Below are 17,398 nucleotides of genomic sequence, written 5' to 3'. Positions count from 1 at the left end.
CCTCCCTTATCTCATTTTTCACTTTTTTCCCTTCACCGTTTAACGTTTGCATTAAAAAAATGGACTTTTTTCAGATGGTGATAAAAAAAACTAAGACAGCCAATTGAGTTTGATAGATTTCCCATGGCTGGTAAATGGCTGGATAATGCGTAAAACAGACCCCATAGTGATCGCTAGCCTCTTATCCAGCAACTCCGATCCCGACCTCCTCGTGGTACCAGCCGGAATACGAGCAACCTTAGCGGAGATCGGATAACCACCCCGGTGGAATCTAAGGTCGTATACTAACCGGAAAGGAGGCATGGTGAGTCTCAGCACTATAAGATGGCAGCCCCATCGCGAGACTCGGTAGTGTTGCCCCAGTACGGCTAAACACCTAAATTAAATTACAACACTAAAAAATTCAAGCAAATTCAGAGCGGAATATTCGGCATCGACCTAGGCGACGGAACAAGGACGACGAATGGAGACTCGGGACTTGGAACTACAGATCGCTAAATTTCGCAGGTTGCGAGCGGGTGCCGAATAAACACCTTGAACCCCGCAAACTTGGCATCGTAGCTCTGCAGGAAATCTGTCGCAAAGGAGAGAAGATATGGAAGATCCGTGGCGGAAAGGCCCAGTTTTACCAGAGCGGTGGCGCTACCAACGAACTGGGAACGGGCTTTGTAGTGTTGGGCAGAATGCAGGACCGCGTGATGATTGGAAGGCGATCAACGAGAGAATGTGTGTATTGAGGATAAAGGGCCGTTTCTTCAATTATAGCATCATTAACGTGCACTGCCCGCACGAAGGTAGACCCGACGATGAGAAAGAAGCGTACCACGCGAGGCTGGAGGCAACGTACGACCTAGAGATCACCTGACCAACGTACAATGAACCAAATTGACCACGTTCTCATAGAGGGCCGGGTTTTCTCTAACATCACGAACGTACGCTCCCGTCGGGGTGCGGATATTGATTCTGACCATTACCTAGTAGCAGTACGTGTGCGCTCAAAGCTGTCCACCGTATACCGGACACGTCAAAGCCGCCCTCCTCGGCTGAACATCAGGCAGCTAGATAACCCGCAAGCTGCCGAGAACTACGCGCGAGTACTGAATGAGGCACTGCCTTCTTCCGGGGAGTTAGGTGCTTCAAAACTCGAAGACGTTGGGGCAGAATACGCTCGGCCATCGGAGAGGCCGCTACCGCACTAGATATTGAGCCTCGGAGTACACAAAATGATTGGTTTGACGGGAAATGCCAACAAGCGGTGGAGGGGAAAAAGCTGCTTGGAAAAATTATCTAATGTCGTTTTCGTTTTTGCGGTGTAGCTACACCGAGGCTTCACCGGTGTAGCTTTTTTGCACCAAAACTGTTCTTTTCGATTTTTGTGCTACACCATTGCTACTTTTTGTCTGCACCAGCTACACCAGAAAAAAAGAGAGTGTAGTTGGTGCAGATCGGAAAATATCAACCCGCCCATACCACATCACTGCTGCTGCACCGCGAGCGTTCGTTTATCCAGCGAAAAGTGTAGCACCAAACGGTGTAGCTACACCACAAAAACGAAAACGGCATAAGCATTGCCACTGGAGAGAACCTGGTCAAATACCGACGAGCTAGGAACCTGTTGACTACGATCCTGGGGAGGAAAACGCGCTAAAAGGAGGACAGCGATCGTGAAGAATTAGAGCAACTATTCCGAGCTAATGACACGCGGAAGTTTTATGAGAAGGTGAACCAAACTCGGAAGGGCTACACACTGAAACCTGACATGTGTAGAGACGAGGGAGGGAATCTAATCACAAACGAGCGCGAGGTGGTCGACAGATGGAAGCAGTTCTTCTATGAACACCTGAATGGCGAAGACGCAGAAGGAGCCGGAACGGAAATTACCTAGGAGCGCCCATGGAAGATAGTAATGTCCTAGCACTTGATCTTCAAGAAGTCAAACGAGAAATCGGGCTGCTGAAAACCAATAAAACCTCTGGGAAGGACCGCCTACGGGCGGAGCTTTATAAACATGGCGGAGAAACGCTAGCAAAGGCTCTACACTGGGATATTTCGACGATTTGGGAGGAGGAAAAGCTACGGGAGGAATGGATGGAAGGAGTAGTTTGCCCCATCTACAAAAAGGGTGATCGGCTAGACTGCTGCAACTATCGCGGTATTCCGCTGGTAAACGCCGTCTACAAGGTACTCTCCCAGATTCTGTTACGCCGGTTGTCATCGGTAGCACAAGGTTTCGTAGGGAATTATCAGACGGGTTTCATGGGGGCTCGCGCAATTACGCACCAAATTTTTACTATCCGACAGATCTTGCAGAAATGTTTGGAGTACAACGTGTTCACGCATCACATCTTTAATTATTTCAAAGCAGCATACGATACAGTCGATCGAGACAAGCTATGGTAGATAATGCACGAATACGGTTTTCCGGACAAACTGACGCGACTGATCAGAGCTACATTGGATCGAGTGATGTGTTTCGTACGCATCTCTGGGATCCGGCGGCGCATCCAAGCGGGAAATCGGGCCTACTCTGCCCTTCGTAAAACGCTACGATCAGGAAGCGTACGCCGCCGCACGAAGCTAACAATGTACAAAACTCTTCTTAGACCGGTAGTTCTTTATGGACTTGAAGCCGTGACGCTGCTCACAGAGGACATACTCGCCCTTGCCGAGTTCGCTCGATATTTGGCGGAGTACAAACTGCAAGCGGAGAGTGGCGGAGGCGTATGAATGACGACCTACATTCAGTGCTTGGGGAGATTCCCATCGTACATCTAGCGAAAGTTAGCAGGCTATGGTGGGCCGGATACGTCGTAAGGATGCCGGACGACAGTGCGACGAAAATAGTCCTCTTCAACAACCCCACCTGCACCAGGAACAAGGGGGCCCAACGTGCACGATGGCTCGACCAGATCGAAAGCGATTTGCGACTTTTGAGACGACTAGGAAATTGGCAACGAGTGGCCCAAGACCGAGTTGAATGGAGACGAGTGCTTGAAACAGCACGAGCCACCCCGGCTCTATGCTGCTGAAGAAGAAGAAGATTTTCCATGGAAGATAATTATATTAGCTTACTTTCAAAAAATCTACGCCCTTGTGAGATACCTTCCGGCAGTTAACCGGAACATTCCTCATGGCGGACGAAAACATGCGTGAAGGCATGTCTTTGAGTTCTTTCTTCGTTTTATTCATCAATTCGTTCTCAGTTTTCGCGTCAAAATTGTTGGAGTAGATCTTACGCTTCAGTTTTGCCCAGAAATTCTCGATGGGAAGCAGCGGGGAGACGCACAGTGGGACCATTCTTGAGGCTTTGAAAATACTTGGACGGGGGTTCATAAGTACAACGCCTGTAACCTTTGAGACATAGAGATTTTTTTTAAAAAATCACTTGTATGCGTCATCAAGGCTGAAATGGTAATGAATGACCAATTTTTGTTTTATTTGCATGACAGTCCTTATCCTCCTACCACAGGGGTGAGGGGTCTCAAACCATAATAAAATAAATAAATTCAAAATAAATTCATGCCTCCAAAAACCCACATGCCAAATTTAGTTCCATTCGCTTGATTAGTTCTCGAGTTATGAAGAAATTTGGATTTCATTTGTATGGGATCTCCCCTTCTTAAAGAAAGGAAAGGTTCTAATGCACCATAGAAAAAATTCCCCCATCCCCCCTGTTAAAAGACGGATGGGCCTCATTATACCTTAGAAGAAATTCCTGCCTACTAAAACCTCCACATGCCAAATTTGGTTCCATTTGCTTGATTAGTACTCGAGTTATGAGGAAATTTGTATATTATTTGTATGGGAGCCCCCTCTCCTAAAGAGGGGAGGGGTCTCAATTTACCATAGAAAAAATTCTTGCCTTCTGAAACTCCCGCATTTCAATTTTGGTTCCATTTGCTTGATTAGTTCTCGAGTTTTGAGAAAATTTGTATTTCATTTGTATGAGAGCCCCCCCCCCTCTTACGCCCTACTTAAAATTGCTCTCTTACCCCCCTATAAAATTGCTGGTCATTTTATCTATCTAATGACATATAAATTGTTCAGTTTCGTTCAGTAGTTTAGTAGTTATTAGCATTTGAAATCTTTCATACAAACGTTACACTTCTATTTTTGTTTTCACAAAGTGCTACCCTGTCCCAGTATAGTAAACAAAGACATAGTCCTACGTCAAAAAACTCATATTCTTTATTCACGGTTTCGTATTCCGTATTCTGCGTATCTTCGGGGCTTGTTGACCGATTCCATCCATAATCAATAACCACTTATAATTGAACTTATAATTGAATCACTTTTCATTTAATATTGGCTGCTTACGGTTTAGTAGTTGTCGAGTAAATTGCTTGACAAAATTAGGTGCCGGTAGTACCCCTCTGCTCTAGGGTGCCGGTTCCACCGGTACTGTTTGCAGTGCTCCCTATTTCATCGTTTCTGGAATGGATGTTGCTAGTCGCAACTATAAGTAAAGCATTTCTATTTTTGAACCCAACTTTACGAGAAGAAATTAAAAGTTGACTTTTTATTACCGAGATTAATTTAATTAGGCTAAAATAAAACAATTGTTTAACAAGAAATCTAAGCTGCTTGTAGAAGTATACGGCGACCGACAACGATTTTGCTGATAAATCTGGTAGGGCACGGTTTCGAGGTTTCGAGAAAGAAAACGGAATAATTTTAGTGTTGCAGAGAAGCCCCGCTCTGGACAGCCTAAAATGCTCGGAAACGAAGAATTGTAGGCATTACTCTCTGGAGATCCGAGTGTACAAGAGGATCTTGCTGAATCATTGGATGGAAGTGACACATCAAGCACTTTCTGTGCGATTGACAACCACCACCAATATTTAAAAGCGTACGTATCACCGATAACAAGATAATTCGTAGAGTAAGCGGGTTTCATGGATGCACCCACGGATCAAATTTTTACAATCTGACAAACGCTTTCGAAATATTGAGAACACTGGTAGTTTGTTATACCGGAGGTTTTGAATTGCTAGATAATCCAAAGTGATTTTTTTGTTCACTTGTTATGAGGGTTCTAGATTCTAGTGACCAAAGTAGTCATTGAATCTAAGATAAGAATGCAATAAAACTTGAAATGCAGCAAATAGACTTATAATCAGGCTACGAGTACTCTATGGCCAGACTCTCATTGTGTACGTTATGAAATAAGAAAAGCAAAGAAAAGCCATGGGTATAAACGTCATTAAGAACTTCACACTTCTTTATCGACAGTTTTGCAACCGGTTACTAGTGTACAGGACAATTACGGGGCTAGTGCAACGATCCTACTGACTCTACAGCAGCACCACCTAGATTCGAACATACGACGAGTGAAATAAGAAATGAATGATTAACGTTTGACAAAAAATGTAAAATATTTTGCTTCAACAAGGTTCTGTATCGTAATTTAACCTTGACTGCTTGTTTTTTTCGGAAGTTTTCTGCAAGTCTTATCAATGTAACACCAGTTAGATCAGCTCGATTCAATCGCTTCCCTGTGTGTTGCTAAAATGAACCTTGCGGCGGTAATCTTTACGTGTTCGAAGCCATACTATTTATGTTTGTTTAATTTTATCATCTTGGGCGAATTACGAGCCACGCGCGACCCTGCTGCACGAGCACGGGTGACAATTTACGCGTCGTCTACTAGTGACGTGAGCGAAAACATTAAACAAATACCGCTGGACGGCGTCACGTATGTTTGAGAAGGCGATTTTATCGGATCTAATGAATAAACATAACGACGAGCGGTCGCGTATACTATTATGTTTACCCTGAATCATCTGCACCAAACTCGATTGGATTCGACATTTATTAGCGGACCAGCCAGCCAGCCTGCTCAATTGATCAAAATTCAATCCAAAGTCACCGTAGGCAGCGCGAAAGCCACACGAACTGTTTGTCTTTCTCCGCTCCGTGACGTATGATAACTGATTAGTCTAGACTCGTGATTTGCACAGCGTATGCGCGGTTTGTTTGTAGATAGCGGCAAATTCCTCGAGCGTGACTAAAGTTTCAATTACTCTGCCTGATAACCGAGTTTCTTCTTGTGGGTACACGATCTCTCTCACCTGCCGACGTCAACTGTCAATGCAACAATTGTGAAATGTTCTTTTTCACTTAGCTAATATTATGCCAAGTCAGAGCTGCGAGTACGCCACACATTCATTGCAGTGATGTATCTCACCGTGTCGTCATATCTTCCCGGCCCGTACCGGATGTCGCCTGCAGCCGCATTCCGAATGGCCCATATTCGGATGATAAACAATGATTGCCTGTAATAATTATAGGAAATAATTCCGACCTGGAAACAAAAGTTTATTCTAATGTCATGATGAAGTGTTAAATTTTAGACTATCAACTGATATTACGAATGAATTAAAACTTTCTTTCGCAGGTGAATAGCTTGTTCGATGTTGATGTTGATAACGATGGAAATAAACCATCAATCATGGATATCTTCATATTTGCAAATCGATTGGGACTCAAATTACGCGAATTGGATGATAGCTATTATTTTGCTGTCAATCATCTATAGAAGACGTGTAATACTGAGCCAATAGAACATTATTTGTTTTTTTTTATTACAATCTGCAGCTCACGGCAAACGGTATTTAATTATTATATTATAGGTAGAGTCGAGGATGGGGGTTCCACCCCTTGTTGATATTACGAAATGACAAGAGAGTGGTCACCAGTTTGACTTTTCGAAATTTCACTATTATTAAAGTCTTCTTACCTAGCTTTATTAAAAAAAGTTCTTAGTTTATCGATAAAAAGGTGATTTATTGCTCCGGACCAGAAGGCCCGGATGCAATGCATACGAATTTTAATACGCTGCGGAAATTTAACAGTACATCTATCCAAACTGTCTACGTATTAAAATTTATATGCATTGTGCGCGGTCCCTAGGACAGGACGTGACACGTGACTTCTTATTCTTCTTCATTTTGTTTGTCCCTTTCAAAATTTACTACGGCAACGAAAAGTGTTTCCAAGAATGCAGCTGCAGTTTATGATAGAAGCCACTTGTTCTAGTTGACCACTAATCACACAAAAATAGATCCAATCAGGCCGAATTACACTTCCACTTCAATTTAGTTTGTTGTATGTTAACACGCCACGACAAACAAACTCTTTAAGAGTTAACCTAGTAATGTGAAAAACTTGATGGTTTCATGGTTTGCTGTGGTTTCCAGCAACACTTTTGCGCGTCCCTTGTGAATTTGTGAATTTTTGTTTCTACAGTTGCACGCATCAGATCAGCCAATCAAAAAGCTGGCTCTTTTGCGATACAACATGTCACGTCCTGTCCTAGCATGGGCCCATCGACGCCCTTTTGCTAGATCACACCGGATTGAAAAGAGCCACCACTTTTTACCATGTTTTAGGATCTAGCGTAACCTGGGGTAGTAGGCACCGGTGAGGTAAAATGTACCGCGTTCATTTCAAGACGATTCAATTTTTTAAAAACAAAAAATTTATCCTACTTAGTAGTTAAATCTACGTTTGTTTTGGTCACCCTATCAATGTGACAGCTCCATCCAACACGAAAACGGAAACAAACGCAAAAATAAATTTTCTGTCGCTGACGTATAATTTTGTGCTCCGCTTCGTTAAGAGCTTTTAGTTATTTTAACGGTGTTAATCGCGTGTCAATATTAGTAGAGCAAGGAGGGGTAAAAGTGCGATGCGGGTAAAAGTGCGATTCAATGATTTATCGGTGCATATTTCTAGTAAATTTTCTACATTGGCATGGATGGGTGACTACTTTGACAGCTTGAATCTAACGTAAACTTTGGTTGCTTACGAAGCATAATTGTTGAGTTATGTGCAAATGTTATTTTAGGGCGGTTTTGATGTAATTTTTCGTTATACGGCAAACATGATATCAACAGGAGGGTATTACTTGTTGAAAATTTGTAGCAGCGTTTTACATCACTCACATATCTGTTTTAAAAATACGGTGAAAAGAATTTACAAAATATATTTCGCTTATCCGTAATTCAATCTAACTCCGTCAAGCGCCTAGCGGGGTAAAAGTTCGATTCACGGACGGGGCAAAAGTGCGATTCATGGACGAGGCAAAAATGTATAGCTAACTATATACAGCTTTAGGCACTATATTACAGATACTAGAACTGGAAGATCTGCAGAAAACTGTGTGCTCTACAGATGTTGGCCGAAGAAAAACAATGTTTTTCCGCTGATGAAACAAAAAACAAACGTTTGGAAAAGTTTCAATCTAACGGAGACTGCAATACACCAGCGCAAAATAGAAAAGGTGCAAATTGAGAATATTCCTTACCGAAACATAACGCAGGTTGAACATAATATGCTTTTGTTAGCTACTGTTGTGCTAAGTTCATGGATTCTAGCTTCGCACTTTTGCCCCGCAGTATTTGCACTCATGCCCCGCTAGTGGGGTAAAAGTGCGAATCTGCACTTGATCAGAATAAAGAAGAATTTATTTTGCAAAACACTATTACCGCAGATGATTTATAGTTGAATGTGAAGACATTGAGTTACTACATCACTCTAAAATATATTATGTTGTTTCTTCTTCTTCAGCAGCATAGAGCCGGGGTGGGTCGTGCTGTTTCAAACACTCGTCTCCATTCAACTCGGTCTTGGGCCACTCGTCGCCAATTTCCTAGTCGTCACAGAACTCGCAAATCGCTTTCGACCTGGTCGAGCCATCGTGCACATTGCCCCCCCCCGTTCCTGGTGCCGGTGGGGTTGTTGAAGAGGACTATTTTCATCGCACTGTCGTCCGGCATCCTTACGACGTGTCCGGCTCACCGTAGCCTGCTAACTTTCGCTAGATGTACGATGGGAGTCTCCCCAAGCAGTGCCTGTAGCTCGTGATTCATACGCCTCCGCCACTCTCCGCTTTCAGTTTGTACTCCACCAAATGTCGTCCGCAGCACTTTCCGCTCAAACACGGCAAGGGCGAGTATGTCCTCCGTAAGCAGCGCCACGGCTTCAAGTCCATAAAGAACTAACGGTCTAATAATGGTTTTGAACATTGTTAGCTTCGTGCGGCGGCGTATGCCTCCTGATCGTAGCGTTTTACGAAGGGCAAAGTAGACCCGATTTCCCCCTTGGATGCGCCGCTAAATCTCCTTACTAGTGTTGTTGTCCGCGGTCACCAGCGATCCCAAATACACGAACTCCTCTACCACTTCTAGTTCGCCACCGTCAACGGTTACCGTCCGTGGGAGGCGCGCGTTTGTTTCCTTTGAGCCTCTTCCTTTCATGTATTTGGTCTTCGACGTATTTATTTTTAGCCCAATTCTCCTAGACTCCGCTTTCAGTCTATCGTAGATTGCCTCCGCCGTCGCAAAGTTCCTGACAATGATATCGAAGTCATCTGCAAAGCCTAGAAGTTGGCTACTTTAGTAAAAATCGTGCCTCTCGTTTCGATGCCCGCTCGTCGGATCACCCCCTCAAGAGCGATGTTGAACAGCATGCAGGATAGACCGTCACCTTGTCTCAACCCTCGGCGCGTCTCGAAGGGACTCGAGAGTGTCCCAGAGATGCGTACGAAACACATCACTCGATCCAATGTAGCTCTGATCAGTCGCATCAGTTTGTCCGGAAAACCGTATTCGAGCATTATCTGCCATAGCTTGTCTCAATCGACTGTATCGTATGCTGCTTTGAAATCAATAAAGATGTGATGCGTGGGCACGTTGTACTCCCGACATTTCTGCAAGATATGTCGGATAATAAAAATTTGGTCCGTAGTTGCGCGAACCCCCATGAAACCCGCCTGATAATTCCCTACGAAACCTTGTGCTATCGGTGACAGCCGGCGTAACAGGATCTGGGAGAGTACCTTGTAGGCGGCGTTTACCAGCGTAATACCACGATAGTTGCAGCAGTCTAGCCGATCACCCTTTTTGTAGATGGGACAAACCACTCCTTCCATTCATTCCTCCGGTAGATTTTCCTCCTCCCAAATCCTCGAAATAACCCAGTGTAGAGCCTTTGCTAGCGTTTCTCCCCCATGTTTATAAAGCTCTGCCGGTAGGCGGTCCTTCCCAGCGGCTTTATTGGTCTTCAGCAACCTGATTTCTCGTTTGACTTCTTGGAGATCAGGTGCCAGGACATTACTATCTTCCATGGGCGCTCCTAGGTTAATTTCCGTTCCGCCTCCTTCTGCGACTTCGCCATTGAGGTGTTCATCGAAGAACTGCTTCCACCTGTCGACCACCTTGCGCTCGTTTGTAATTAGATTCCCTCCCTCGTCCCTACACATGTCAGGTTTCGGTGTGTAGCCCTTCCGAGTTTGGTTCACCTTCTCATAAAACTTGCGTGTATCTTTAATTCGGAATAATTGTTCTAATTCTTCACGATCTCTGTCCTCCTTTTGGCGCTTTTTTCTCCTCAGGATCGTGGTCAACTGGTTCCTAGCTCGTCGGTATTTGGCCAGGTTCTCTCTAGTGGCAATACTTAGATAATTTTTCCAAGCATTTTTTTTCTCCTCCACCGCTTGTTGGCATTCCTCATCAAACCTACCATTTTGTGTACTCTGATGCTCAATACCTAGTGGCGGTAGCGGCCTCTTCGATGGCCGAGCGTATTCTGCCCCAACCGTCTTCGAGGTTTGGAGAACCTAACTCCTCGGAAGAAGGCAGTGCCTCAGTACTCGCGCGTAGTTCTCGGCAACTTGTGGGTTATCTAGCTGCCTGATGTTCACCCGAGGAGGGCGGCTTTGACATGTCCGGTATACGATGGACAGCTTTGAGCGCACATGTACTGCTACTAGGTAATGGTCAGAATCAATATCCGCATCCCGACGGGAGCGTACGTTCGTGATGTTAGAGAAAAACCGGCCCTCTATGAGAACGTGGTCAATTTGGTTCATTGTACGTTGGTCAGTGGCTTTGTGGATATCCTTGCGCGGGAAAAAGGTGCTTCGGATCACCAGGCCTCGGGAAGCTGCGAAGTTTATACATCGTTGGCCGTTATTGTTTGTGTCGGTGTGCAGGCTATAGGGTCCTACCACCGGTCTATACATTTCTTCCCTACCGACCTGGGCGTTCATATCCCCGATGACGATCCTGATGTCCCGTGATGAGCAGCTGTCGTACGTTGCCGCCAGCCTCGCGTAGAACGCTTCTTTCTCATCGTCGGGTCTACCTTCGTGCGGGCAGTGCACGTTAATGATGCTATAATTAAAGAAATGGCCCTTTATCCTCAATACACACATTCTCTCGTTGATCGGCTTCCAATCTGTCACGCGATCCTGCATTCCGCCCAGCACTACAAAGCCCGTTCCCAGTTCGTTGGTAGCGCCACCGCTCTGGTAAAACTGGGCCTTTCCGCCACGGATCTTCCATATCTTCTCTCCTTTGCGGCAGATTTCCTGCAGAGCTACGATGCCGAGTTTGCGGGGTTCCAGCTGTTCAATCAGCACCCGCTCGCAACCTGCGAAATTTAGCGATCTACAGTTCCAAGTCCCGAATCTCCATTCGTCGTCCTTGTTCCATCGCCTAGGTCGATGCCGAATATTCCGCTCCGAATATGCTTGAATGTTGTTAGTTTTTGAATTTAGGTGTGTAGCCGTACTGGGGCAACACTACCGAGTCTCGCGATGGCTCTGCCATCTTATAGTGCCGAGACTCATTATACCTCCTTCCCGGTTAGTATACGACCTTAGTTTCCACCGGGGTTGGTCACCCGATCTCCGCTAAGGTTGCTCGTATTCCAGCTGGTACCACGAGGAGGTCGGGATCGGAGTTGCTGGATAAGAGGCTAACGACCACTATGGGGTCTATATTCCGCATTATCCAGCCGTTTACCAACCCAATTTCAATTTTGTTCCCGCTCGGTTTATAACACCTTGTAGCGCCAGGTCGAACAGCAGAAATGAAATATCATCATCTTGTCGAAGCCTTCTGTAAGATTCGTATGAAGTTGACAATCCAACCGATCGATCGATTCTATCACATGCAGCTTTGAAGTCAACGAACAAATAGAGCAAGGAAACTATCTAGTCACGACCTTTTTGAATGACCTGCAGTAGCGTGAATATTGGATCTGCCGTTGAAAGCCCTTTAACGAAGTCGGTTCGATAAATTACCTCAAATCTGTTCACAATTCGTGATGGTCGACGAAAAAAATTTACGATTTAGGAGTGCACTTTGTAAGTGGTATTGAGAACGGCGATCGCACGCTGATTCTCACAGTCCAGCTCACAGCAAAATAGTATACGGAATTCGCGAGCCGAAAACGGTTGGGAACTACTGATCTAAAACATTGAATTTCTTATGAGAAGGGGAACTATTTTCGTGAGTTTAATTTTAAAAGAAACCATGCACCATCTATACCAAAAGTATAGATGCTAAGGTTATATATTTGTTTGAATGCTGCTAACTAAAATATTAGCAGCATTCAAACAAATATATATCCTTAGCATCTATACTTTTCAATGAAGTCATTGAAAATTGTGCATTTCAGATTTGCTGCGAACCGTACGGAAACCGCGCCGTGCAGTGCCCCTGACGAACGCATACTTTTTCAATGAATTCATTTGTACTGCCGGCATTTAATGTTTATCAATTACATTAATGAGAAAAACTTGCCTCGCCAAATATGGCACGGGCTCCTTGGGGGCAAAATTTTTATCGCCGGAGTGTGCCATTTCACTGCCATTCCGGTAGCAGTTAAGACCGGAGAGCATTTACAAAAGACTGTAAATCATGCTCCCGAGCTGTGTTCCGTCACCCGTCGTAACCTAACGTGGCCGGTCACCAACGACGCACCACTGCAGGAAGGTCCCTCATCTATTTTATTTTGCATAGTTATTATAGCAGACTTATCTTCAGTTCCGCGTTTTTAAACTGAACTGTTTGTACCTACTACTGGTGTGAAAGTACTTTGTTATACGGGGTTCGTCAGCTATGAATGGACTCTTAGTATTGATCGAACATCGACACGCACTGAAGATCGGATCGTTTGTTGATGTATAGCGCAGATATCGTTGCACAAATATGGTAGGTCCTGACGCCGGGCGGGCTTCTCAGTGTGCCCTGTCATGGTGGAGATATTACTGTCGAATCCCTGATGGCCCGTTGACCAGCGAGCGCAGCAGCGTTCCGATCAGTTGAGCAGGTTTCTCCATCCACATACGACACGCGACAACGAGGGACGAATTGATACGCGTAAAAAACTGGACCATCAACTCCGATGCGCACGAGTTCGCTGTTTCCACGATCTGTTTTGATTTGCGATGAAGCGTGTGTCTGCATTTTGATAAACGTTTGTACGCTCTATAAGGCACTGCTGCTGCCTGTTGAGCCTGTTGTAGCGTGCTTCGATTATTAATAATTGAAACGCATCTGATAACGTTTCTCTTCTGGTAAGGAAATCATATAATACGAGGCGATGCATTCCAAATCAGATTTTATATGGAACTTTTTACTCCGCTGCCAAGTGCATCGTTATAATAAAAATGAAATAATGTGCACTATTGTCCAACTAAATTTGTTCATCCCGTGTAATGTTCATAATTTACCTTGAAGTGTCGTAGTATTGTTTTCCATATCGAATTTGCACACTTTCTGTAGTGAATTCGATTTATCTTTCTCAAGTGGCATCTTACCCGTCAAGAAAGATATCAACTGATCGTGCGTGTTGGAATATCCAACAAAACAAACAAACAAAATTTAAAATATAACCATCAAAATCTGGTGTTATCTAAAAAGGATCGAAGATTGAAGGGTAAATTTTTCCTCCTTTTGAATCAAAAAAGGTGTATGTAGTTTTCAACTTACAATTTGTAACTTATTGATATTAACTCATAGAAAAGTCTGATAGTCCCTTTAGGTTTTAGTATTCCTGCGGTCAACAATAGCGGTGGCACGCTCAAGATGTACAAATGTACAATCTCTGGTATTGACTTTTTACACTTGCACTTGCAACCATTCGTCGGCTAGTCGTGCGCAAACCGACAGCAAACGTTCAAGATACTAGCTACTGTCTCAGGCTCAGGCTGAGTTATGGGTTTGTCGTGTTAGACATCTCGGAGTTTCTATTTGCAACAGTAGCTGAACCAGCGCCAGCGTAGCGGCGGGTAGTTCGTTTGTTGTTTTGCAAAGCTGTGCAATCATTACGAGAAACTCGATATTGCCGGAGCCGATAGTACCAATTAAATATGGCAAAATTATGAACACAATAAATTAGATATTCACACCTTGATTATACATTCAAATGTCAATGAAATGCAATTACATGCAGCGTTTGGTTTCGTGTTATCAACCAACTCATTACATTTTGCTTGTCAGAACATGGTACACAGAACGGATGAAGATGTTTTAAAGAATTTGCTATTCAAACTATATATCTACATGAGTCCTAAAAACATGGTGTGGTGTGGACAGAAAATTTCAAGTTTCAAAAACAATATTGAAACTCGAACAGAAATTTTACAACAGAGTCCAACTCCAAGTTACAGCTTTAGCTTTATTCCACTCTTAAAATTCAGGACCCACGTGTCCCTTAAATAATACAAACAGCTGTCTGGGGTGTCACTTTGAGGGGCGGCTTTTCGGCTACATTTAAAAACTGAAATATTTAATAAATAAGTTGTTAGTACGTTTCAACTCTTTCACAACCGTAGTGGCTTGTACTGTATCAAGAGCTTCTCTCCACCGTATTCGGTTCTGAACTACTCGTCGCCAATTCATTGAGTGCCTCGAGCTCGACACACGCAAGTCGGCTTCGACCTGGTCGAGTCATCTAGCACGTTGGGACCCTCTATTCATGGTGCCGGTGGGATTTTTAAAGAGAACGGATTTTACTGCACAGGCGTCCGGCATCCTTACGACGTGGCCGATCCACCGTAGTCTCCCAATTTTTGCCAGGTGTACGAGGGGAAATTCTCCAACTAGTGCCTACAACTCGTGGTTCATACGCCTACGCCACTCTCCGCTATCCATTTTTACTCCGCCAAAAATAGTCGACGACACCTTTCGGTCAAATACTGTTTGAGATACTGCCATCAAGGATCTTTTGAGCTTCGTTGGTCCTCCGGCGTTCTCCGGGTTGGGTCCGGAAGCCCTGCAAACCACCACCACAAAAACTTTCGAGCACTGAATGAAGAACAAGAAAATTTGGACTGGAACAATCGGAGTAGGCCCACGCAACGAAAGAGGACTATGGATTAGAAACTCGGGACGTGGAACTGCCGATCTCTTAACTTCCAAGAGAGCACTCGAGTTCTCTATAATGTATTGGAGCGCTGGAAGAGCTCAACGGTACGTACGTTCAGAGATGGACGTACCATCTACCAGAGCTGCGGCAACACACACGAGCTGGGTACAGATTTCATAGTGAAGCGCGAGATGCGGAAACGGGTGATCGGATGGTGGCCAATCAATCCTTGAATGTGCACATTGAATCAAGGGCCTTCAACATAAGCAACATCAACGTGCAGAGTCTTCACCTCTCAAGTAACAATCCAATAGCAAATTGGTCTTATTCATTTCTTATAGTAGTTTTATCGGAGCATTGCAAAGTCTATCAGCTTTTATACTGTTTTCTCTCTAGTGAATTTTATCTTATTTGATTAACATTTTTGAAGTAAAGATGAAGGAGACTTGAAGAAACACCCATAAAACTGCATTAATAAGTGCAATTCACTTTATAAACGGTTTTAAAGGATACTTGATTTCTGCTTGAAAACCACGCTCCTCAAAACTTAACAATAGTTTTGACAAAAATTTATGAGATACTTCTGCGAGATTTTTTTTATCTTAACAATACTGCCATAAAACTCTCTTAAAACCGTATATTCTTGAAAAAAAAAATCAAAGAACATTCTAGTGTAAACAATTAATCTGTCAAAATGGGCGTCTGAACCTGAAGAAAATTGAAAAAATATGAATCGTTGAAAATTAAACAAAACTCTGCCCAATATTTTGAAAGTTCTTTTATATGAACAATCAGTGAAGACACAAAACAATGAAGATGTCAGGATCACCTGAGCTGGGGAAGAACGGTGCCGGTCACGACTAAAATATACAAATATACAAAGCCGTATATTTAAGTCGTGGGTGCCGGTAATGATGCATTAACGGTAGATTTGTATGTAATCAGTTCAATTTGGTTCGATTGTATTTTGTCGGAGGCGGTACGAGTTTCCACTAGAGTTGTTCGTATTTTTTAAGCTGAATATTGAGGACGGAGTCTTTGTTTGGAAATTGTTTGAAGGGGTTGAATCATATTGCTTGAAAGCGGTAGTAACGATAAAGTATATAAAAAATTCTGTAGATTAAACTTTACGCATGAAACTACCGTACAACTCTCTTTTAATTTTTAAAATCAATTTACATTGATAATCAACATAACTGCTGTACTGCTGTAAAAATATTAAGCATAAGTAACGGGTGACAGCTAACATTTTGGAATTTTTTTCTTAAGCTGTCAAAAAAAGACAAAGATACGTGAAGAAGATCTGATTTACCGAAATTCAAGATACATTATCCATTGTTGAAAAAAGTGTACATTTGAAAACGGTCCGTAATCGACTGTTTGGCAAAGCTTTCGTTTGACGTCGAAACAGGAGCGTTGTACGGCCGTTACGTCAACTTTGCGAATGCATCTCTTGATTCTACCAATCAATTCGTGACTCTCCAGTTATTTTTGTCCAGCAAGGAACTCAAAATCCTGAAGAAATCTCCGATTGGGAGCACTAAGACAGATTTTACGGGTCGTGGTTTTGGGTAAAAATGGGGTCGAATGGGTATTCAGGAACGATTGTGTTTTTTTGGCGTAATGCGAAGATGCTCTATCCGGCTAAAACACGTATTGTCCATCTGCATGATGTTTTTGCAGAAACGGGATCAAAATTTTCTTCAAACATTCGTCTGGTGCATCTTAACTGAAGAGAACGATGTCCTTCTGCGTCCATAATTTTGGCTGGTCTTCCACTACCTTGCTTGCGAATAGTTGTTGGGTATCTTAGGATATGATAAACAGTCGAAACCGTAACATATTCGCTTTTTAAATGTTGTACCGGACACTTTTTGCCGAGATTTCTGTGGCAGTTCGTCGAATTGGACAACGCGCTCCCGAAATGCTTCTTATTTCAACGTCATTTTAAGCGAAACAAAGCAAGCATAAACAAAACAAAAAATATTAACAAAAAGAGGAGAAAGACTCTACATACTCTCATTTCTCTGAGCTCATTTATTGTTGAGCATAAGGGCCGCGAAAAAATTCCAAAATTTTAGTTGCCACCCGTTATTTACTAATATCAGATATTTTAGAATGACTCTTTCGAATGACGATCACGATTTAGTTGACTTTAAATACTTGTCCTTCTGTTTTTATTCGACTTCGCAACCAACTGTTAGAGTACAGGGCAATTGCAGGACTAAAGTGCTAC

General features: G+C 43.4%; 1 protein-coding gene across 2 annotated transcripts in view; it reads right to left on the bottom strand.

Moving 5' to 3' along the window:
* The window catches only part of LOC128736323 (protein PTHB1), a 32,234-nt gene extending 18,262 nt beyond the window's left edge, over nucleotides 1-13,972 (bottom strand). For both annotated transcript variants that reach the window (XM_053830798.1, XM_053830799.1), the window contains exons 1-2: nucleotides 13,785-13,972; nucleotides 13,526-13,707 (exon numbers count right to left, since the gene is read on the bottom strand). In XM_053830798.1, the coding sequence (XP_053686773.1) occupies nucleotides 13,526-13,607 (82 nt within the window). In that variant the 5' untranslated portion in view covers nucleotides 13,608-13,707; nucleotides 13,785-13,972. The remainder of the gene's footprint in view (nucleotides 1-13,525; nucleotides 13,708-13,784) is intronic.
* Between the last annotated feature and the right edge of the window lie 3,426 nt (nucleotides 13,973-17,398).

The sequence above is a fragment of the Sabethes cyaneus genome, chromosome 2 (assembly GCF_943734655.1).
Source record: "Sabethes cyaneus chromosome 2, idSabCyanKW18_F2, whole genome shotgun sequence".
NCBI classification, from domain to species: Eukaryota; Metazoa; Arthropoda; class Insecta; order Diptera; family Culicidae; genus Sabethes; species Sabethes cyaneus.
This window is presented reverse-complemented; position numbering and strand designations above follow the sequence as displayed.